At 47.8% G+C, this 23,316-nt stretch overlaps 1 protein-coding gene across 1 annotated transcript in view; it reads left to right on the top strand.

Annotated features, from left to right (window-relative positions):
• LOC143927810 (inter-alpha-trypsin inhibitor heavy chain H3-like) overlaps nt 1–23,316 on the top strand; it is a 208,280-nt gene that overhangs the window by 173,295 nt on the left and 11,669 nt on the right. The window contains exon 21 of the mRNA XM_077452192.1: nt 4,226–4,398. Within this exon, the coding sequence (XP_077308318.1) occupies nt 4,226–4,398 (173 nt within the window). The remainder of the gene's footprint in view (nt 1–4,225; nt 4,399–23,316) is intronic.

Raw genomic sequence — 23,316 nt, 5'->3', positions numbered from 1 at the left:
TCCAGTCTGATGCCTTGCAGTCTGATGTCCCGGCCTTCCAGTCTGATGCCTTGCAGTCTGATGTCCCGGCCTTGCAGTCTGATGCCTTGCAGTCTGATGCCTTGCAGTCTGATGCCTTGCAGTCTGATGCCTTGCAGTCTGATGTCCCGGCCTTCCAGTCTGATGCCTTGCAGTCTGATGTCCCGGCCTTCCAGTCTGATGCCTTGCAGTCTGATGTCCCGGCCTTCCAGTCTGATGCCTTGCAGTCTGATGTCCCGGCCTTCCAGTCTGATGCCTTGCAGTCTGATGTCCCGGCCTTCCAGTCTGATGCCTTCCAGTCTGATGTCCCGGCCTTCCAGTCTGATGCCTTCCAGTCTGATGTCCTGGCCTTCCAGTCTGATGCCTTGCAGTCTGATGTCCTGGCCTTCCAGTCTGATGCCTTGCAGTCTGATGTCCCGGCCTTCCAGTCTGATGCCTTGCAGTCTGATGTCCCGGCCTTCCAGTCCGATGCCTTGCAGTCTGATGTCCCGGCCTTCCAGTCTGATGCCTTGCAGTCTGATGTCCCGGCCCTCCAGTCCGATGCCTTGCAGTCTGATGTCCCGGCCTTCCAGTCTGATGCCTTGCAGTCTGATGTCCCGGCCTTCCAGTCTGATGCCTTGCAGTCTGATGTCCCGGCCTTCCAGTCTGATGCCTTGCAGTCTGATGTCCCGGCCTTCCAGTCCGATGCCTTGCAGTCTGATGTCCCGGCCTTCCAGTCCGATGCCTTGCAGTCTGATGTCCCGGCCTTCCAGTCCGATGCCTTGCAGTCTGATGTCCCGGCCTTCCAGTCCGATGCCTTGCAGTCTGATGTCCCGGCCTTCCAGTCCGATGCCTTGCAGTCTGATGTCCCGGCCTTCCAGTCCGATGCCTTGCAGTCTGATGTCCCGGCCTTCCAGTCCGATGCCTTGCAGTCTGATGTTCCGGCCTTCCAGTCTGATGCCTTCCAGTCTGATGTCCCGGCCTTCCAGTCTGATGCCTTGCAGTCTGATGTCCCGGCCTTCCAGTCCGATGCCTTGCAGTCTGATGTCCCGGCCTTCCAGTCTGATGCCTTGCAGTCTGATGTCCCGGCCCTCCAGTCCGATGCCTTGCAGTCTGATGTCCCGGCCTTCCAGTCTGATGCCTTGCAGTCTGATGTCCCGGCCTTCCAGTCTGATGCCTTGCAGTCTGATGTCCCGGCCTTCCAGTCTGATGCCTTGCAGTCTGATGTCCCGGCCTTCCAGTCCGATGCCTTGCAGTCTGATGTCCCGGCCTTCCAGTCCGATGCCTTGCAGTCTGATGTCCCGGCCTTCCAGTCCGATGCCTTGCAGTCTGATGTCCCGGCCTTCCAGTCCGATGCCTTGCAGTCTGATGTCCCGGCCTTCCAGTCCGATGCCTTGCAGTCTGATGTTCCGGCCTTCCAGTCTGATGACCCGGAGCTCGCTGCCCAGCCTGATGACCCGGAGCTCGCTGCCCAGCCTGATGACCCGGAGCTCGCTGCCAAGCCTACTGCCCAGGCTGATGACCCAGTGTTTGCTGCCCAGCCTGATGACCCGTTGCTTTCTGCCAAGCCTACTGCCCAGCCTGATGACCCGGTGCTTGCTGCCAAGTCTACTGCCCAGCCTGATGATCCGATGCTTGCTGCCCAGCCTGATGATCCGATGCTTGCTGCCCAGCCTGATGATCCGATGCTTGCTGCCCAGCCTGATTATCCGATGCTTGCTGCCCAGCCTGATTATCCGATGCTTGCTGCCCAGCCTGATTATCCGATGCTTGCTGCCCAGCCTGATGATCCGATGCTTGCTGCCCAGCCTGATGATCCGATGCTTGCTGCCCAGCCTGATGATCCGATGCTTGCTGCCCAGCCTGATGATCCGATGCTTGCTGCCCAGCCTGATGATCCGATGCTTGCTGCCCAGCCTGATTATCCGATGCTTGCTGCCCAGCCTGATGATCCGATGCTTGCTGCCCAGCCTGATGATCCGATGCTTGCTGCCCAGCCTGATGATCCGATGCTTGCTGCCCAGCCTGATGATCCGATGCTTGCTGCCCAGCCTGATGATCCGATGCTTGCTGCCCAGCCTGATGATCCGATGCTTGCTGCCCAGCCTGATGATCCGATGCTTGCTGCCCAGCCTGATGATCCGATGCTTGCTGCCCAGCCTGATGATCCGATGCTTGCTGCCCAGCCTGATGATCCGATGCTTGCTGCCCAGCCTGATGACCCGATGCTTGCTGCCCAGCCTGATGACCCGATGCTTGCTGCCCAGCCTGATGACCCGATGCTTGCTGCCCAGCCTGATGACCCGATGCTTGCTGCCCAGCCTGATGACCCGATGCTTGCTGCCCAGCCTGATGACCCGATGCTTGCTGCCCAGCCTGATGACCCGATGCTTGCTGCCCAGCCCGATGACCCGAAGCACGTTGCCCAGCCTGTTTTTATTTCCAGATCTAAACTTCCAGACCCTGGTGGTGGGATACATGTTCCATTGTCGGACTTGGGTGGCATGCCTCCCAGTTGGTTAAGAGACTCTGGCCGGAGAGCGCAAGGAAGTCGGCAGTCACAGGGGAGACTTTTCTGGACTTTTCCCCATTTACATGTACTGTCAGGTCAAGGGCAGAATGGAGTGTCCGGAGGCCACCCCTTAGGGGGGGGAACTGTCAGGAACGGTGTTGTTGCTGGGATCGCCTGCTGGTGTCACTGTTTATTTTGCCATCAAAGGTTGCAGTTCTGGTGGTCACCAGCGGGTGTCTCCCAGCAAACAGACATTCTAATAATCCAGCTGCACCTGAAGTGGTATGGCTTGGAAGTATATAAGCCCGCCCTTCACTGAGGCTCATTGCTTCAGAATCCTTCCTGCTAGCCTTGTCCCTGCCTGACCTGTTGCCTGAGACCTGTTCCTGATTTGCTTCCTGTCCTGTCCTGGACTCTGTTCCCTATACCTGTGACTTGTCCCCTGATCCCTGCCTTGGCTCCGCTTCCTCCACCTGGCCTCCTGTTCCCCTTGTCTCTCATCCCTGCCTTGTTATATATGTGTTCCCTTTCCATGTATATAGTTAGTTAGTTAGTTTAGGGTTTTGGGGTTTGCTGTGTATTATTTGTGTTCTTGCTTGTTTATGGTTTGCTGTGTTTGTTTGGTTTGCAGGTGTGCCTTTTTCCTTAATAAATATTTATATTTTCACTTACCTTTCGAGCCTCATTCCTCAGTGCAGCCCATTGATCTGTTTATTCTGTGCTGGATGCCTGTGTTAGGCATCCCTTCCGTGACAAATGGGTAATATGTCAAGCATATAGTGTAAAGTTCTTTGCATCATCCAGCAAGATGCGCTGGCCAGTAACAATGGTGGGATGTATAATCCAAAAGCAGTTGACGCATTTCAAGGGTGTCCCCTCTTCTTCAGAGCCGCTCTGCTCTGTTCTTTTTTCCTTTTCATGGCGCGTACACACGACCGGACTTTTTGACAGTAAAGGTCTGACGGAACAAATCCGTCGGACAATTCGATCATGTGTGGGCTCCATCGGACCTTTGCTGTCCAAAAATCTGATGGACTTTAGAGATGGAACATGTTTTAAATTTTTCCACTGGAACTCCGCCGGACCCAGTTCCTATGGAGAAATCCGTTCGTGTGTATGCTAGTCCGACGGATGAAAACCGACGCTAGGGCAGCAATTGGCTATGAACTTCCTTATTCTAGTCCGGTTGTACGTCATCACCTTCAAATCCGTCGGACTTTGGTGTGATTGTGTGTGGCCAAGTCCGTTCATTCGGAAAGTCCGTCGGAACTGCACCAAAAGTCCATCGGGAAGACCATCGGACCTAGTCTGCCAGAAAGTCTGGTCGGGTGTACGAGGCATTAGTTTCTTCTGGGTTTCCCCTGACCTGTTATGAGTGGCAGCACAGCTGACATGGTGGTTTGATTAGTGAAGACTTTTTCATTCCATCCTTTTCAAATCAACCACATGGCTATCTCTCAAGCGCAGTCGTTTTTTGTTTTGTTTTTTCTTTCTATTGACCCCCATAAATTAACTCCATTCCTACATAGGAGCAAACATGCTAAATTGCATCCAAAACTACCTATGCTCTGGGACCTTTAATTGAACAGATTAAGATATCATGTTTGGGTGGCTTTGTGCTGCAGTCCTACCAACCTAGATCATGTCGGCTATTCTAAAATTCAGGCACTGTATTTTACTTTGGTTATATATTTTTTTTTTCTTTTATTATGGCAGGCTTAACCTGGTTGTCAGTAAGAAAAACAATGTAACACTATCATTTGGAGAAGGGGCACAATTTGTCATTCTTTTACATCATTTTCCGAAAGACGATCCTCTACACACTGATTTCTTAGGATTCTATACTTTGGACGATCATAAATTTTCTGCAAGCGTTCATGGATTGTTAGGTAAGATGACTGTATTCATATAATAAAGTTCATTTTTAATCAACCATTGTATGCAGACAACCACAGATGTATCTCTTAGCAAGGACGTAACTAAACTGCATATTTGGATGATGGGATGTGAAGTAACTGATCAATTCAGTCTAGTACTACTATTATCAGTTATGTATTCCTTTGCTAGTCCCTATAGTTTAGCTAATCTATCAATCTATTACGCCAAGCACATGTTATTGTTAATACCACAATGCTACCACCCTTGGCTATGAAATCAATACACAGTCTAAGGTCAATTAAATCTCATTTATTTCCCAAGGAAATAAGAAAACGTGCATCAAGTATCAGTAGAAGTTACAATAATACATAGCATACAATCACAGTGCAATATAAGCCTTATACTTATCGATCCTCATGACTGGGTCTCCTGATGGAATAAAGAGGGCCACCTCATGGTTGCAATCCTTTTTGTTAAACATACCTCAGCCATACCACACCCTACTGCCAGTCCCATTTGGTTTGGACCAATCAGTGTTCACATGACAGCCCTCCTAATATTACTGACTGCCCTGCCATACTTGGCTTTTGTGGCCAGTATGCATCTGATGTGCCCTGGGCCATCTTCGTCATCAATCTCTTTGAAGCTTTGTGTACACCAGGTGGGCTGAAGATAACTCCTTTGCTATGCAGATTCTGCCACATTCCTCTACACATTCTAAACATGTGTCATGCAAACATCAATATGGCTGAGTTCGGCTGTACCAACAAATGTGTAGAACTTTAGATATATAACGTTACTTCTTATTCACTTCCAACATATTCCACTTTGCGCCTAAAAGGCGCATACCACCCTTCTTCAGACACGGCTCCTTTTGAACAATCCATAACTGTCTTAACGTATGTGGTTCCCCAACATGTGCTTCCGAACCAGTACCTGTAGCACAGTCCTTAGCTTGTGTAACGCATGGTTGTTTTCAACGAGCGCTCCAGAGACATCTCTCATGGAACAGTACACAATTGTCTTACCACGCTGTGTTTTCAACGTGTGCAGAAGCAGGTCCTATGGCGCAGTCCATAATTGTTTTACCATGTGATGTCTCCCAACACGTGCCGCTTTGCCACTGAGTGACACACCTCCACCATTCTTCAGCGACAGCTTCCATGTCACCATTCTGTATCTTGGGTATCTTCAGGACGGCAGTACAGGCAAGGGGTGTCCATTCATTCACCATTCACCAGCACCCATTCAGAGCAACATATCACCCAGCTTTCAGACCCAGAGTCTTGAGGAGGGCCTTTCGTGCCCATATTACTAGCCTACAATACCCATAGGTCACACTATACCACGAACATAAATCAACTTATTACCGTAATATATACATATATATGTATTACGCATCCCGCTCCCAACCTCCTATAACCTTTTACTGTAACTACGGGTCGGGATTAGGCAGGCTTGCTCGCAGCGGCGTTGCAGGGCTCTGACTTGGCAGCAACGTCTCCAATTTGTACACAGAGAGCTCACCGTCAAATCATCCCTCAACTTGCATAGACAAATGGGAGACCCTTCTAGATAAATATCGCTTAACTACACATATAAGTTTACAACAATTACCAAACCCACACAATTCCACCCCAGTGCCTGGATTTCAGAGATCATGCCCATTGTATACCATGCACCTCTACCTACGGTTAGGTTCAAGGAACCCTCTAGTCCCTTGACTAACACTACACCGGTATTCTTTAGGACAAAGAAACAAAAACTCGCCTATGTCCTAAATAATACCTGGGTGCCTTCTTCCCAGCAATGTCCTCTCCATCCAGAATACAGAGAGAAATAACTTCCCAACATTATTCGTTCCTCCCCATGTATTGACCTGGCCTACAAAGGACGTCATGGTCATGCTTCCGACAAAGGGAAATATCAACCTGCCTCCAGCGTTCATCTTCTCTGATCACATGTGTGATATAGCCTCAAATGCAACAAGATAGAGTCCCCAGTCAGTAAGCCCATTGATGCCACCAAATATACAGACCAAGTCTGCACTTCTGTATATGAGAACATACAGCATAACACCTTTCACAATCCAACTTAGCACCACCCATACAGGCATTCGACCACTACTTTGGATTAGTGTAAGCAACGTGTTTTGGCAAAATCTTACTAAGCGGTGATGCTAACTCATCAGGCCACTGCCCCTTCATACAGAGACAGTACAATCAGCTTGATGTTGGCTGATATTTCCACCTGCCACAGAGTGCGCGCCAGAGCCAATGACAGGTTTCTGTCCTCCCTACCAACCTCTCAACATGGTTGACAAAATCCGGAGCCACTCTAACCTGAGTGTTTCTGTGACTTCATTGAATGTTATCAAGGATACCACCAATCTCCCGGGGTAACAAAGTCACTCTCCTTCTCTGAAGCTATGGCTGTGAGTTTGTTCCTCAGGAGGCTGATGTCCACTCCATTAACAACACCCATCCCAGCTATTGTTCCCCCCCAATATAGTGCTGAATACAACCCTCCTCTTTCGGGTTACTCCTCAGCAATAAGCATCCTGCATGGACCTCATTCTCATCTTTGGGAGTAAGTCACTGGTACAATAACCGCACCTGATTCAGTGTATACTCAGCACATATAGGGTGATAGGTTTTTGTCAACCACCATGAGATGTTGCAGCACCATGTGGTGAAGTCCTACGGTACCCTGGTAGCCAGCGTTTGTTCCCTTTATTTTAACAGAGCATGCTCCTGTGTGTATTCACTGGCATTATCTGTGCAGGGTTTCAACCTCTCAGGTGAGACACCAACCGGGCGTATCTTCCTCGTGTCTAGTTCTGGTGTCCCGCATGTCCTGTAACCGAAAGCTTCTCTCTAGGACCGCTAGGATTGAGACACCACCCCTACGAGGAAGTTTTCACCCCATTGATGTATCACCTGGCACCTTTTAGTCTGACCAACAGCCACCTTATTATGCATAAGCGCCAGTAAACCTCCTGGGTACCTGCACCATATTGTCTCCGTTACATCAATACATGTAATACATTAAAACCTTTCTTCTTTCAATTCCTCCTTCCAACAAAAAAAACACATATTTTACATTTTCATGTTTTGACGGATTGGATGTGTCATAATTCTTCCCCAACCTCCAACCCATTGCACATGTATAAATAACACGTTTGCATTCATCAGGAGAGACTTCAGCAAAAATATTTCACAAGTTCTCTTGCTAGGCACAGTCTTTCAGATTCAGCATTAGCACCAAATTGTCCATACGAAAAAAACAGGTATTAATCTGAATCTTTCAGTTTTCCTTCTCTCCTGATGTTTATCGGAACTAATTTGTGGTATGGTGTGGCACAGACAAACTGCCAACCAGATGATCATCTGTCATCCATGTTCCAGAAGCCTCTCCAATTCTCGCTCCACTTGGATTCTGGAAGTGAAAGACAAGAGCAGTATCAAATTCTTATCCACAATATCTGATCGCTTACCATGTTTACTTATAGTTCCCTCCTTGGAGCCCAGGACCTCAGTATTCCTGGCTTCTGCAACTCTGACCAAACTATCCAAACAACCATGACCTCTTTAGGTTACACTCACTGTAAAATGGATCCCCATGGTATGATCAAAAAACATTTAAAACTGAACGTCAGTGTTGCTTCTCAAAAACTTCAAATTTTACAAACTAAAAAAAAACAATGCATCTATCTGTATCTTTACGATGTATGCACTACCCCCTTTCAGGTGACTGGTTCTAACTGAGGGCATTGTCAATTCCCCCCCCCTTTCAGGTGGATTAGAGCTACTACTTTTCCACCTGAATAAAAATATAACTAACATAGAGGACTAAACCAATATCCAAAAAAAAAAATTTTAGAAGAAAAAAAAATAAATAAAAAATAAAAAAAAAAATGTAAAAAAACTTAAAAATCATACCATGATCACACAAACAACATGACAAGACAACCATCATACGACAAGACAACCATCATACAACAATGACAAACACTCAACTTTTAGTTGACAACATCCATGGACTTTTCTCCTGCAAAGAGTGCTTATTCCAATCTGAAATACAATTAGTTAATGGGGAAAACTAAAAACAAAACAAAGCATATGTATCATCACAACATTTTAGCTTCATTTGTAACTCTTTTTAGTACTATTTATTTTTCATTGTTTGCAAACAATTACTAACTAATGAGCTCATGGTACCATGTGATAATCGATTATGCATTTACAATAACCTAACCCCTGTTCTGTTATATTTTTCCCACTGTTCTCACTTTGAGAGACCTGCAAACAAATGCAAATGTCCGTATACGAACCAGTTTAACTTCTTCCTGGTCTCTGGAAAAAGAAAACACAAAGACAGTGATTACACACAATTATCATGACAATTGACTTTTTAAGTCCCCAAAGCCTTTCCCATTAATGCAATATAGTTGCCATACCTTTCTATACTACGCAGTGGTATTGGAAATCTTTGCCATATTACCCAAGAAAAATGTCAATGCCATTTGTGTCCAATTACATACAAGCCAAAATGGTAGATTAGCCCAGGGCGCAAATATTGGAATGTTCATGCAGTCTTGTTGCTGGCTGTGCTTAGGGTGTGAACTGTCATTCTTTATCTCTCCTTCAGAACTGTGTAATCTGTCCTGGCTGCTATCTTTCATACCTGACCTACCAAAGGTACTCTATCATATTCTGAACCTGAAACTTACATCAAACCTTTTTCATAGCCGGGAAACATTGACCAGAATATTCTTACCATGCTTGCAGCTCACTAAGTTCTGCTAACATTGTTTCCCCCAGTGCTATATTTGAGTAACCATGCGTCTATCTCCATTTTGACTCTAAGCAACTGTCTTACATATTGCTTTTTAGTTTCTAGACCCCGCATTTGCGTTTTACACGGGAAATGGGTTTGATTACTATGGGTTCCATGCTTTGGATGGCTACCCCACCTTGCTGAATAACACACCTGAAGCCTTGGGGTCGTTTTCGGGTATAATTTCCTTTCGATATCATTATTCGCCGCCCGACAATATTTTGAAATGTGACCCCCCCTTTTACACAAAAAACATTTTAGTTCTGGTTTCCCTGCATAGGCCATTTTTTTAGCATATGGCGCTGGAAACCCACATTGCTGGATAATATTACTGCAATTGGAATGCACAGACTTTACACTTTCGTTGTCTGAGGAGTCATCCGAAGTGTCAACTCCTGAGTCAATTTCAAGTGCAGTTATCCCACCTTTATTTGCTTCTTCCACATCGATTCCCATCACATTACTATCATTTGCAGTGATAATAGCATACGGGTTTTCTTCATATTTCACTTCTAGCTTTTCTATACACTGAGCATGTGTGGAGGGTACCTCCACTATTGCACACTTGGAGGATAATTCCATTATGGCTGCTTGTGCCTTAAGCCTTGTGATAAACTGCAAATTCTCAGCCTCCCTTTGATTCAAAGAGGCAATGCAACTTTCTCTTAATTTACACGTTTGTTCTAATTCATCTAATCTCTGTTGCAATACACATTTCTCAGCCACTAATTGTTTAATCCGACTACAAGCATCCGCATCAGCCTTTTCAATCCTCATTGATATATCACTTACCTGTTCCATCACTTTTTCTCTATCAGCAAACCATTCTAATTCTTTTTGTTCCGCAATTTCTTTCATTCTCATTAACATGCATAAGGCATTGGCCATTCTCTGTTTCCTGCCTTTTTTTGATTTATTAAATATGCGACTGTTATGTGTATTACATTGTTTTAAAAGTTCATTAAACTGATATGTTAATTTACTTTCGTGAGTAAATTGAAATCTAATCCCACCATGCTTGCTAATGAAACCTTCAATGGCTTCCATTGATATGCTAATTAGCCTATCCACACCAGGTTGCTCCACCAGTTGCTTATACAATAGACAAACAACTATATAACCCCCACAAAGACAGATTCCTACCAACAAACGAACAAAAAAAAAAAAAATAGATACGAACCGTTTAAATTTCCAGTGACTTGTGGTTCTACAGCATACAAGACACAAGGCACACTCTTAATCAATGCCTTGGTTTTATTGGACCAGAGCTATTTCACTCTCACGTGTGTAGAAATAAAAACCTATACTTCCTCCACTTTTCCTTTTTCCTCAAAGATGTATGGTAATTCCTGCCGCTCTCTAACCAACACTGTGCATTAGCAATACACTAAACAAACAGATACCAAACACCCAAATACACAGATGAAGCTGTTTAGAAGCTAGCTTTGACCTGTAGTCCCACTCCAAATACAGACAACAAAAAACAAAAAAACAAATACAAATCCGTTTACCCACGAATTTCTTTAGGAGAACACACTCTTATTCAATGCCCTCCTATACGATAGCAGGTCATAGGGAATTTCTTTTTGGGACAGAAAGCTTTTTCACAATCACGTGGATATTTCCACTTTTCCCTCAAAATTGTATGATTTATCCTGTCAATCAGCGGTTATATCACATAACCAGGGATGATCAGTCCCTTATCTCGCCAGTGCGCCAATTTGCCCTCTGGTTACAAGTTTGCAAACACAACAATACGTACATATATATATATATATATATCAGTCACAGTTCTCACCAGGTTTTACGCGTGCGTTTATACCAGTGAAATATCTCACAGAATTTTCCTGCTCATCCAAGCGTGGTTTCAGAATTCGCGAGCCAGCGCCAATCTTGTCCACACTAGAGATGACTTTCAGTTCTGGGTGTCTGAGCATCTGTGCTTACAGGGACTCAAACAAAAATACCTTAGATTTTTGTGGGTTCTGTGTAAAAATACGTTTTATACGCCTTCTGGGGTGCCAAATGAAGTAACTGATCAATTCAGTCTAGTACTACTATTATCAGTTATGTATTCCTTTGCTAGTCCCTATAGTTTAGCTAATCTATCAATCTATTACGCCAAGCACATGTTATTGTTAATACCACAATGCTACCACCCTTGGCTATGAAATCAATACACGGTCTAAGGTCAATTAAATCTCATTTATTTCCCAAGGAAATAAGAAAACGTGCATCAAGTATCAGTAGAAGTTACAATAATACATAGCATACAATCACAGTGCAATATAAGCCTTATACTTATCGATCCTCATGACTGGGTCTCCTGATGGAATAAAGAGGGCCACCTCATGATGGAATAAAGAGGGCCACCTCATGGTTGCAATCCTTTTTGTTAAACATACCTCAGCCATACCACACCCTACTGCCAGTCCCATTTGGTTTGGACCAATCAGTGTTCACATGACAGCCCTCCTAATATTACTGACTGCCCTGCCATACTTGGCTTTTGTGGCCAGTATGCATCTGATGTGCCCTGGGCCGTCTTCGTCATCAATCTCTTTGAAGCTTTGTGTACACCAGGTGGGCTGAAGATAACTCCTTTGCTATGCAGATTCTGCCACATTCCTCTACACATTCTAAACATGTGTCATGCAAACATCAATATGGCTGAGTTCGGCTGTACCAACAAATGTGTAGAACTTTAGATATATAACGTTACTTCTTATTCACTTCCAACAGGATGATTGGATTATTGGCTGCAATACTGAGAACTCACTATTAGCAGAAGTCTTCAGTTATGGACTTGATACCAATGCTGGCAATATACAGCTTGACTTTGAGCCATGAATAGCCCTGTCGGCCCCACCCGGCTAAATGATTTTAATCTGAGGGACCCTGGTGAAAAAAATCTTTGCCAAAAAGTCAGATGCATTCACTGTTCAGGTATTATGACAGCCACAGGTGCTGGCTGTCAGAACGCAAAAACCAGCAGGGGAGATTCCTCCATGCACACTTCTTAGCATAGATGAGGTAATCTATTGATTTATCTTGTTCAGCACTGTGTGTGCCTTAGAACTACATATGATCAGATTATAGGCTTCCCTTACATGCGTATACTACAGCGTACAATTGTGCGAGGGCTGTATTTGCCCACATAAAGAAGCACAGGTGTTCCATGCATCCCTTGGCAGGCAGTCCTATTCAGGTCAATTGAAATACAGCAGATGCGCGGTCACAACTGCAGCTCCCAATCTGAAAGATATGCGGGTGCACAGTCCCAAATGCAGACAGTGTTCTTCGGGGCCACACACTTGCGCAGCTGTCAAATTGAGAGCAGCAGCTGTGTCCGTGTAGCTGCTGCGTGCCAATTGTCATGAAAAGGACTGTCTATAATGGAATGCACCTTTGAATTCCTATGCAGGCAAACACATCACTTGTATGAGTGTATGCTTTAGTATACTGTGTGGACAAAAGATGATCCCAGGTGGATAGTAACTGGCTTCCATTTCATACAAAAACAGATACAGAGATGACTAACAAATAGTGAACATTTGCTGTTAGAAAAGATGAGACTACGATAAGATAGTCCCCTCATTTAGCCGTTTTGGATAGAATACACCCAACAATTTTTTAAGCATACTTTTTTTGCAAAATCTGGTGCAGCTCTGCATAGAAACCAATCAGCTTCCAGGATTTATTGCCAAAGTCTAATTGAACAAGCTGAAGTCAGAAGCTGGTTCACTATCATGCAGAGCTGTACTAGATTCTAATGCCGTGTACACACGACCGGACTTTCTGGCAGACTAGGTCCGATGGTCTTCCCGACGGACTTTCGGCGGACTTCCGACGGACTTTCCAAATGAACGGACTTGGCCACACACAATCACACCAAAGTCCAACGGATTCAAATGTGATGACGTATAACCGGACTAGAATAAGGAAGTTCATAGCCAATAGCCACCCTAGCGTTGGTTTTCATCTGTTGAACTAGCATACAGACAGATTTTTTAACCGGACTCAAGTTCATCGGAAAGATTTGAAATGTGTTCTAAATCTAAAGTCCATCTGATTTTACGACAGCAAAGGTCCGATGAAGCCCACACATGGTCAAATTGTCCGACTGATTCATTCCGTCTGACCTTTGCTGTTGAAAAGTTTGGCTGTGTGTACACGGCATAAGTGCTCCAGTTTTAGTAAATCTCCCTCAGTGTGTCAGCTGGATCTAACTGCTATGGATGCGTATTCCACATTTTCAAAGCTATAAAGATCCCTTTCCACATGCAATAGCTCAGCCTCTTTTCTTCCTGTTGCAAAGTGTGTCCACATGTCTTCTGCAGTGACCTTAAAGTGAACAACTTTCCAATGAGTTTGCTATATGTATCATTTATTGTGCATAATTCCAATTTAATGAATCAATCCCCATAATGATATGGCACCTCTATCTGCAGCATTCTTCTGTGAGCTCAGGGCGACTGAATGATGTACCCACAGTCCAGGGCTCACAGTACAGTGGAACCTTGGATTACAAACTGTTAGAATATTATACCAAATTCATAATTCGGCACTTATAGGTATTATAATATATTTATGGCAAGCTTGCAAAACATATTTGGTTTTATGATTAATCATAATAAATAGTATGTGTGAATGACCTTGATCAAGTGTTCAGTGAAACATATCCTCATCTAAAGCTGAATTAGTAATACGTTTCTGATGTAGTCAATTTGAGTATGACATATATGGTATCTTGGTACAGAATGTCATGAGAAGACAAAAATAGACATGTGTCTAAGTAGCTAAAGCAATGCTACATTGTGGATTATATCTTGTTAAAATAAGTTTAGAGTAGTCTTGGTCATGTTAATACATATAAGTATATAGTTACTTAATGTAAAGTTGCTAATATGTGTTCATATTATGTAAATGTAGGTTATATGACAGTGATGGCGAACATTGGCACCCCAGATGTTTTGGAATTACATTTCCCATGATACTCATGTACTCTGCAGTGTAGTTGAGCATCATGGGAAATGTAGTTCCAAAACATCTGGGGTGCCGAGGTTCGCCATCACTGTTATATGACATATAGATGGAGTGTTACATGTGAGCTCGTCAATCAAGCTCCATATGACTTTCTGAGTTGGTATCTACTTTTGGATCGCACATTGCGGAAGTTAGCAGAAATGAATGTGTGCCATACAAGGTTCTAAGTTTGTGAGGTTATGACGTTCACATGTAACATATAAGCCAATGTTTCCAGATTGAAGGAGGGCACTCACACTATTTTTTGCCCCACTCACACTCACACTCATACTCACACACACACACACACACACACACACACACACACACACACTGGAGAGATGATACTGACATATCCACACAGAGACTGATGACTTGGGACAGCTGAATTCTGCCAGAAGTCTAAGCCCTTGTACACACGGTCGAAGATTCCAACAACCAAATCCGTCGTATTTTGTCCGACGGATCTTGTCCGAAACTGTTGCATACACACGGTCGGACAAAGTTGTCAGAAAATCTGATCTTTCAGAACGTGATGATGTAATTTCGTTACGATGGGACTACGTTCAGGCTAGTAGCCAATAGCTTTGATGTAGGAATTTGATCTGAGCATGCGTGGCACTTTGTCCGATCGGAATTCTCTACACATGATCGGAGTATGTCCGATCGGAGCATTTTGACGGAAAATATTTCCGACAAGTTGGAAAAGTTGGTCCGACGGATATTCCGACGGAAACAGTCCGATGCAGACCACACACAGTCGGATATCAGCCAAAACGCTCCGATCGGACACATTCCGTCGGAATCTCCGATCGTGTGTACAAGGGCTAAGAACGTAATTTCCTTTTTCTTCTTGTAGGACACACAAGACAGCATGGACATAAGATAGCAGCCATAAAACACATATGCTTTCAAAAGCTTATTACAGCTTTATAACTATTCTATTTCATATATTTTTACCTACACTGAACTGAAATCTTATACTTTTTACATTGTATTTATGATGCCAACTGTGTGACAAATAAACTCACACTGTCTTATAAGTCGGTTTGACTATCAATGCTATTTATCTGGAAACGCCTCTTAGATTTAAGAATATAGACATAAATAATATTCTTTCACAAGCATAATACGTTCCAGGAGAATGCTTGTAATCAGACCCGGACTGGGGCAAAAAATAGGCCCGGGCATTTTAGACTGAGCAGCCAACTTTTCCGGGGGGGGGGGGGGGCACGTTTGGTAGACATTCGCGGGGGTGGCTGGTGTCGGTCCTCCACACTGTAATGTGCAGGGACACGGTGATATAAAGGAAACTGCACTGTAAAGGGGCACTGCAATGATTACAGTGCAGTCCCCTTTATATTACAGTGTCACAGTCCTATTGTGGCCATACAACGCTAGTACTGTCTCCTATTGTGCCCACACTTCCCAGGGACACTGACCTGCTCTCTTTTTGGTGGTGCGGTACAGCGTGGCTCTCTTTGGTGGTGCTTTGCAGTGTGGCTCTCTCTGGTGGTGCGGGAACAGCATAGCTCTCTCTTTGGTGGTGCGGTACAGTGTGGCTCTCTCTTTGGTGGTGTGGTACAGCGTGGCTCTCTCTTTGGTGGTGCGTTGCAGCGTGGCTCTCTCTTTGGTGGTGCGGTGCAGCGTGGCTCTCTCTCTGGTGGTGTGGTGCAGCATGGCTCTCTCTCTGGTGGTGTGGTGCAGCATGGCTCTCTCTCTGGTGGTGTGGTGCAGTGTGGCTCTCTCTCTGGTGGTGCGGTGCAGCGTGGCTCTCTCTCTGGCGGTGCGGTGCAGCGTGGTTCTCTCTCTGGCGGTGCGGTGCAGCGTGGCTCTCTCTGGCGGTGCGGTGCAGCGTGGCTCTCTCTGGCGGTGCGGTGCAACGTGGCTCTCTGGCAGTGCGGTGCAGCGCGGCTCTCTCTGGCGGTGCGGTGCAGCGTGGCTCTCTCTCTGGCGGTGCGGTGCAGCGTGGCTCTCTCTCTGGCGGTGCGGTGCAGCGTGGCTCTCTGGTGGTGCGGTGCAGTGTGGCTCTCTGGTGGTGCGGTGCAGCGTGGCTCTCTCTCTGGTGGTGCGGTGCAGCGTGGCTCTCTCTCTCTCTCTCTGGTGGTGCGGTGCAGCGCGGCTCTCTCTCTCTGGTGGTGCGGTACAGTGTGGCTCTCTCTTGCGGTGCAGCGTGGAGCTCTCTGGTGGTGCAGCGTGGCGCTCTCTGGTGGTGTGGTGCAGCGTGGCTCTCTCTGGCGGTGCAGCGTGGCTCTCTGGCGGTGCAGCGTGGCTCTCTCTCTCTGGCGGTGCAGCGTGGCTCTCTCTCTCTGGCGGTGCAGCGTGGCTCTCTCTCTCTGACGGTGCAGCGTGGCTCTCTCTCTGGCGGTGCAGCGTGGCTCTCTCTCTGGCGGTGCAGCGTGGCTCTCTCTCTCTCTGGCGGTGCAGCGTGGCTCACTCTCTGGCGGTGCAGCGTGGCTCACTCTCTCTCTGGCGGTGCAGCGTGGCTCTCTCTCTCTCTCTGGCGGTGCAGCGTTGCTCTCTCTCTCTCTGGCGGTGCAGCGTGGCTCTCTCTCTCTCTGGCGGTGCAGCGTGGCTCTCTCTCTCTCTGGCGGTGCAGCGTGGCTCTCTCTCTGGCGGTGCGGTGCAGCGCGGCTCTCTCTCTGGCGGTGCGGTGCAGCGCGCCTCTCTCTCTCTGGCGGTGCAGCGCGCCTCTCTCTCTCTCTGGCGGTGCGGTGCAGCGCGCCTCTCTCTCTCTGGCGGTGCGGTGCAGCGCGCCTCTCTCTCTCTTGCGGTGCGGTACAGTGCGGCTCTCTGGTGGTGCGGTGCAGCGTGGCGCTCTCTCTGGTGGTGCGGTGCAGCGTGGCTCTCTCTAGTGGTGCAGTGTGGCTCTCTCTCTGGTGGTGCAGTACAGTGCGTCTCTCTCTGGTGGTGCGGTGCAACGTGGCTCTCCTTCTGATGGTGCAGTGCAGCGTGGCTCTCTGGTGGTGCGGTACAGTGCGTCTCTCTCTGGTGGTGCGATGCAGCGTGGCGCTCTCTCTGATGGTGCGGTGCAGCGTGGCTCTCTCTCTGATGGTGCGGTGCAGCGTGGCTCTCTCTGATGGTGCGGTGCAGCGTGGCTCTCTCTCTGGTGGTGCAGTACAGTGCGTCTCTCTCTGGTGGTGCGGTGCAACGTGGCTCTCCTTCTGATGGTGCAGTGCAGCGTGGCTCTCTGGTGGTGCGGTACAGTGCGTCTCTCTCTGGTGGTGCGATGCAGCGTGGCGCTCTCTCTGATGGTGCGGTGCGGCGTGGCTCTCTGGTGGTGCGGTACAGGGTGGCGCGCTCTCTGGCAGTGCGGTGCAGTGTGGCTCTCTCTCTGGTGGTGCTGGGGCTATTAGTTCCCCCAGCAGAGTCTGCTACAGGCACTTCTCAGCTTGTTTCCAGGTTTTCTCTCTGCCCCCCCCCCCCCCCCCAGCAATGTGCATTCTGGGGAGTGTAGTCAGCTCCCTGCTGAAAACAATTGGGCCACCTATCTCTGGGACTACATTTCCCATGATGCCCCTCTAGTTCTCTAATTGGCCCTCTGTTGTGGCCAATGGTGAGGGAAGCTTTCTCCTCACATGTGCCGCCGACAAGAGAAGGGGGGGCACGAGCGGGGGAAACGTCTTGGCAGCAGCCCTCCCCCTTGCCCCACCATGCGGACACCTTGGCTGGAGGAGGAGCCCCTGTCAGCGCGGCACTGAGGCTGAGCTGTGTGTGAGAGAGACACACAGCTCAGCCCATGCAGCCGAAAGTTCCGCCGGAGAAGATACAGGAACGGCCGCATAGCAGTAGCGTCGAGCGGCAGCCGCGGCCTGTGTTAACCATGTTCAGGCTGCGGTCACCGCTTACCTCCCGCTGTGCGGCCTGAACACCAACATGTTATGGAGCGGGTGGCCCCAGCCACAGCTCAGCTGAACTTGGAAAGGCTCGGAAACACTCGGGGAATGAGTATTTCCGAATGGCTCGGAACTGTTCCGAGTGTCCCCGGCGCCCCCCCACCTCTGGCCAAATGCGTTACTGCACTGCCCATTAGCTTGAATTCTGCTCGTTTTGCGAGACAACACTCGCACTGAAACTGAAGAGTTTTTCAGAATTAAAAAAAAAAGGTTGCTTGTCTTTCAAAACGCTTGTTAACCGCGCCCTACTCCTAAACCAAGGTTTCACTGTAAGTGGGTTGAATGATGCTGTTTTTCCACCCACAACAGCAGCACCACCTAGTGGTGAGAAGGCTTGCTGCAGAGGGCAACACCTGGAGATTAGGTGAGTTTTTCAGTAAAGCCGTATACACACGGGCGGACTGTCTGGCCAACTTAGTCCGTCAGACAATCCGACGGACAGTCCGTCATACTTTCGAATGAACGGACTTGACCACACACACCACTTTTTGAGCGGACTAATACGGCGTACTAAGTCCGCCATACTATCCGCCCTACTTTTGAAATGAACGGACTTGCCCACACAGGCGGAGGAAAGTCCGCTCATTTCGAGCGCGTCTCCAGGTAGGCGGAGCCCGCAAAGGAGACGTCGCTGACCCCGCCGCCTGGTATGGACTTAAAGGGGAACCCCAACGCCGAAAAAAAATCGGCGTGGGGGTCCCCCCAAGTCCACAACAGACCCTTGTCCGAGCACGCTACCCGGCCGGCCAGGAAAGGGGGGCGAGCGAGCGCCCCCCCCCCTCCTAAACCGTACCAGGCCACGTGCCCTCAACATGGGGGGGTGCCGCGGTGTCACATGGTTTTATGTCAGATGGGTTGGTGTCACATGGTGACCCCGCCCCCTTATGATGTCATAGTCCCCATGTGACATCAACCCATGTGACCAACCCATGTGACATAAAGCCATGTGACACCGCCCCATTGTCCCTATATAAGTGGCCGCGCAGTGCGTCCCTGGCATTCCGGCCGGAGAGATCGTCGAGGCAACATCTCCTGGAGAAGAAGAAGAAGAAGAAGAACGGAAGGCGGCGGCGGCGGCGACAGAAGACCGAAGAGGGGGACAAGACCCCCGAAGTCGGGAGAAGAGGCCGGCGGTGAGGAAGAAAGCCGGACTCCTCCGCTAGCAAAAGAGCTACAAGAAGATAGCGGAGGAGTCCGGCGAGAAGACCCCCGAAGACGGAAGACCCCCGGAGCTGTGCAATAAAGTATTTTATCTCGTGTGTTGTGTTTTTTTTGTACTTTTATTTTACAGGTGAATGGGTAGGGGTACATTGTACCCCATACTCATTCACATAGGGTGGGGGGCCGGTATCCGGGGGCCCCCTTATTAAAGGGGGCTCCCGGATTCCGATAAGCCCCCCGCCCGCAGACCCCGACAACCAACGGCCAGGGTTGTCGGGAAGAGGCCCTTGTCCTCATCAACATGGGGACAAGGTGCTTTGGGGTGGGGGGGCCGCGCGGCCCCCCCTTCCCCAAGGCACCCCCCATGTTGAGGGCACGCGGCCTGGTACGGCTCAGAAGGGGGGGGCGCTCGCTCGCCCCCCTTTCCTGGCTGGCCGGGTAGCGTGCTCGGACAAGGGTCTGTTGTGGACTTGGGGGGGACCCCCACGCCGATTTTTTTCGGCGTTGGGGTTCCCCTTTAAGTCCATACCAGGCGGCGGGGCCAGCGACGTCTCCCTCGCGGGCCCCGCCTACCTGGATACCCGCTCGAAATGAGCAGACTTTTCTCCGGGCGGGAAAAGTCCGCTCATTTCAAAAGTACGGCGGACTGGCATACACACGGCGGATTGTCCGCCGAAATGCGAGTCCGACGGACAGTATTACGGAAATTCCGAAATACTTAGTCCGCCAGACTGCACGCTGAAAAAGTCTGCTGAAGCCCACACACGAGCGGACTGTCCGCTGAAATGTGTTTCGGCGGACTAAGTTGGCCAGACAGTCCGCCCGTGTGTACGCGGCTTTAGAGTTGTATTTTTTTCAAAAAGTCCAGGCCAATTAAAAAAAAACCTTACCTGGAGTTGGGCTTTAAACACTGCTGCAGGTGCTATTTATTTAGGTAGATTTGTTTTTCAATGCTAATAGTTAACGAATATTGTGGCTGCAACTCAATACATAGGAGTCTATTTATTTTATAAAAATTGCTGTATTAAAGCCTCATGCATTCACACAGCCATCACAAATAATCACCATGTAAAATATTTACTTTCTATGATCATCTGCTTCATCTAGTGACCATAATGCTGTATTTTCCTGAAATACCACAATCGGAAAAATATAATTTTGGCCACTAGATGAAGCTGATGATCATAGAAAGTAAACATATATTACGCACATATTTGGGGGATTATTCATGAGCTGGCTGTGCAAATGATTGGGACATTGGCATAGCAATTTTTTATATATACATCCAATAACCTATGCAAACCTGGTCATGTTAACCACTTGCTTACTGGGCACTTAAACACCCTTCCTGACCAGACCAATTTTCAGCTTTTGGTGCTCTCACACATTGAATGACAATTACTCAGTCATGCAACACTGTACCCAAATTAATTTTGTGTCCTTTTTTTCCCACAAATAGAGCTTTCTGGGGTTTTTATTTTTTGCGCTATAAATGAAAAAAGACCGAAAATTTGGAAAAAAAACGCATATTTCTTTGTTTCTGTGATAAAATTTTGCAAATTATGATTTTTTTTTCATACATTTTGGCCACAATTTATACTGCTACATATCTTTGGTAAAAATAACCCAAATTAGTGGATATTATTTGGTCTTTGTGAAAGTTAGAGAGTCTACAAGCTGTGGTGCGAATCATAAAAAATTGATCACACCTGATGTACTGGTTGCCTATCTCATTTCTTGCGATCCGAACAAGTCAGGAAAGTACAAATACCCCCCAAATGACCCCTTTTTGGAAAGTAGACATTCCAAGGTATTTACTAAGATGCATGGTGAGGTTTTTGATGTTGTCATCTTTTTCCCACAATTCTTTGCAAAATGAAGATTTTTTTTTTTTTTTTCCTCACCAAATTTTCAATGTAATAGGTTATTTCTCTCACATGGCATGTGTATACCACAAATGACACCCCAAAATACGTTCTGCTACTCCTTCTGAGTATTACGATACCAAATGTGTGAGACTTTTACACAGCCGGGCCACATACAGAGGCCCAATATTGAAATAGCACCATCAGGCGTTCTAGGAGCATAAATTACACATTTCATTTCTCAACCACCTATTACAGTTTTGAAGGCCCTGGAGCACCAGAACAATGGAAATGCCCACAAAGTGACCCCATTTTGGAAAGCTAACACCCCAACGTATAATCTATGAGGCATATTGAGTCGTTTGAATGGTTCATTTTTTTTCCAGAAGTTTGGGGAAAATGTGGAAAACAAAATGAAAACGCATTTTTTTTACGCAAAGTTGTCCATTTATAAGATATTTCCAACACATAGCATGTACATAGCAAAAATGACACCCCAAAATACGTTCTACTACTCCTCCTGAGTATAACGATACCAAATGTGTGAGACTTTTACACAGCCTGGCCACATACAGAGGCCCAATATTGAAATAGCATCATCAGGCGTTCTAGGAGCATAAATTACACATCTTATTTCTCAACCACCTATTACAGTTTTGAAGGCTCTGGAGCACCAGGACAATGGAAATGCCCACAAAGTGACCCCACGTGGCACTGACGACACGTGGCACTGACAAATGGTACTGGAGGCAGATGGCACTGGAGGCAGATGGGGCTGACAGATGGTCAGAGACAGAAGACGTGGTACAGGAGGCATCCCCCATTGCAGCCAGTGTGCCCCATTGCAGCCAGTGTGCCCCATTGCAGCCAATTGCAACCAGTGTGCCCCATTGCAGCCAATTGCAGCCAGTGTGCCCCATTGCAGCCAGTTTGCCCAATTGCAGCCAGTGTGCCCAATTGCAGCCAATTGCAGCTAGTGTGCCCCATTGCAGCTAGTGTGCCCCATTGCAGCCAATTGCAGCCAGTGTGCCCCATTGCAGCCAATTGCAGCCAGTGTGCCCCATTGCAGCCAATTGCAGCCAGTGTGCCCCATTGCAGCCAGTGTGCCCAATTGCAGCCAGTGTGCCCCATTGCAGCCAATTGCAGCCAGTGTGCCCAATTGCAGCCAGTGTGCCCAATTGCAGCTAGTGTGCCCCATTGCAGCCAATTGCAGCCAGTGTGCCCCATTGCAGCCAGTGTGCCCCATTGCAGCCAATGTGCCCCATTGCAGCCTGTGTGCCATTTTGCAGCCAGCCTGTGCACTGTGTGCAGGGAAGAGAGCCGCCTCCGCCGCCTGTTTGATCACAGCTTTCATTTCAATAGCTGTGTGTTCCCGGCCGCGCGCCTTCACACACAGCCCCTCCCCCTTGTCCGGACACTTTGATAGACAGATCATCCGTCCAATCCTGCGGATGATCTGTCTATCTAAGTGCCCGGACAAGGGGGAGGGGCTGTGTGTGACGGCGCGCGGCCGGGAACACACAGCTATTAAAATGAAAGCTCTGATGTTCCCCGCGCTGTGATCAAACAGGCGGCGGAGGTGGCTCTCCTGCGCTATACACCCCCCATGATGGGCGTCACCAGGGGCGGGGGGCGGAGCCCCGTCCCCCACCCAGGCCACGCCCCATTTTCGGCTCCATTATCGGCTGTTTTTCTCTTTCAGCAAATTGCCAAAAAGGGCATTTTCGGCCGATATGTTTTGGCGGCCGAAATTTCGGTGCATCGCTAAATAAGTGTCCTGCACCATTTTGATGTGAATGCGATTTCAGCCATACAGTTTTGTATTGTGGAATTCGCATTGCACAGACAATGCGGTGCGAATCACATACGATGTCTGTCATCACACAAGTGTGACCTCACCCCTTTTCACGTGGGCTTTCCGATCATGTCCCCCTGAAAAACTGTTTTTCAGGCGGACCTGATTGGATGCTCCAGTCAGCCTTATGGAGCAGCGGATATCAGCTGCGACACGTCCGCTAACACCCGCTGCTATTCGATCTGATCCTGTCTGCAAAATCCAGATAGATGGAGACCCTATTTTCGGATTAGATGGGATCGGATGAAAATGGACAGGCAGTCCGTTTTCATCCGATCTCCCCATAGA

The sequence above is a fragment of the Lithobates pipiens genome, unplaced genomic scaffold (genome assembly GCF_037356315.1).
Source record: "Lithobates pipiens isolate NorthernLeopardFrog02 unplaced genomic scaffold, aLitPip1_a1.2 Scaffold_23, whole genome shotgun sequence".
Lineage (NCBI taxonomy): Eukaryota > Metazoa > Chordata > Amphibia > Anura > Ranidae > Lithobates > Lithobates pipiens.
The sequence above is the reverse complement of the archived record's forward strand: the minus strand, read 5'-3'. Positions and strand labels throughout refer to the sequence as shown.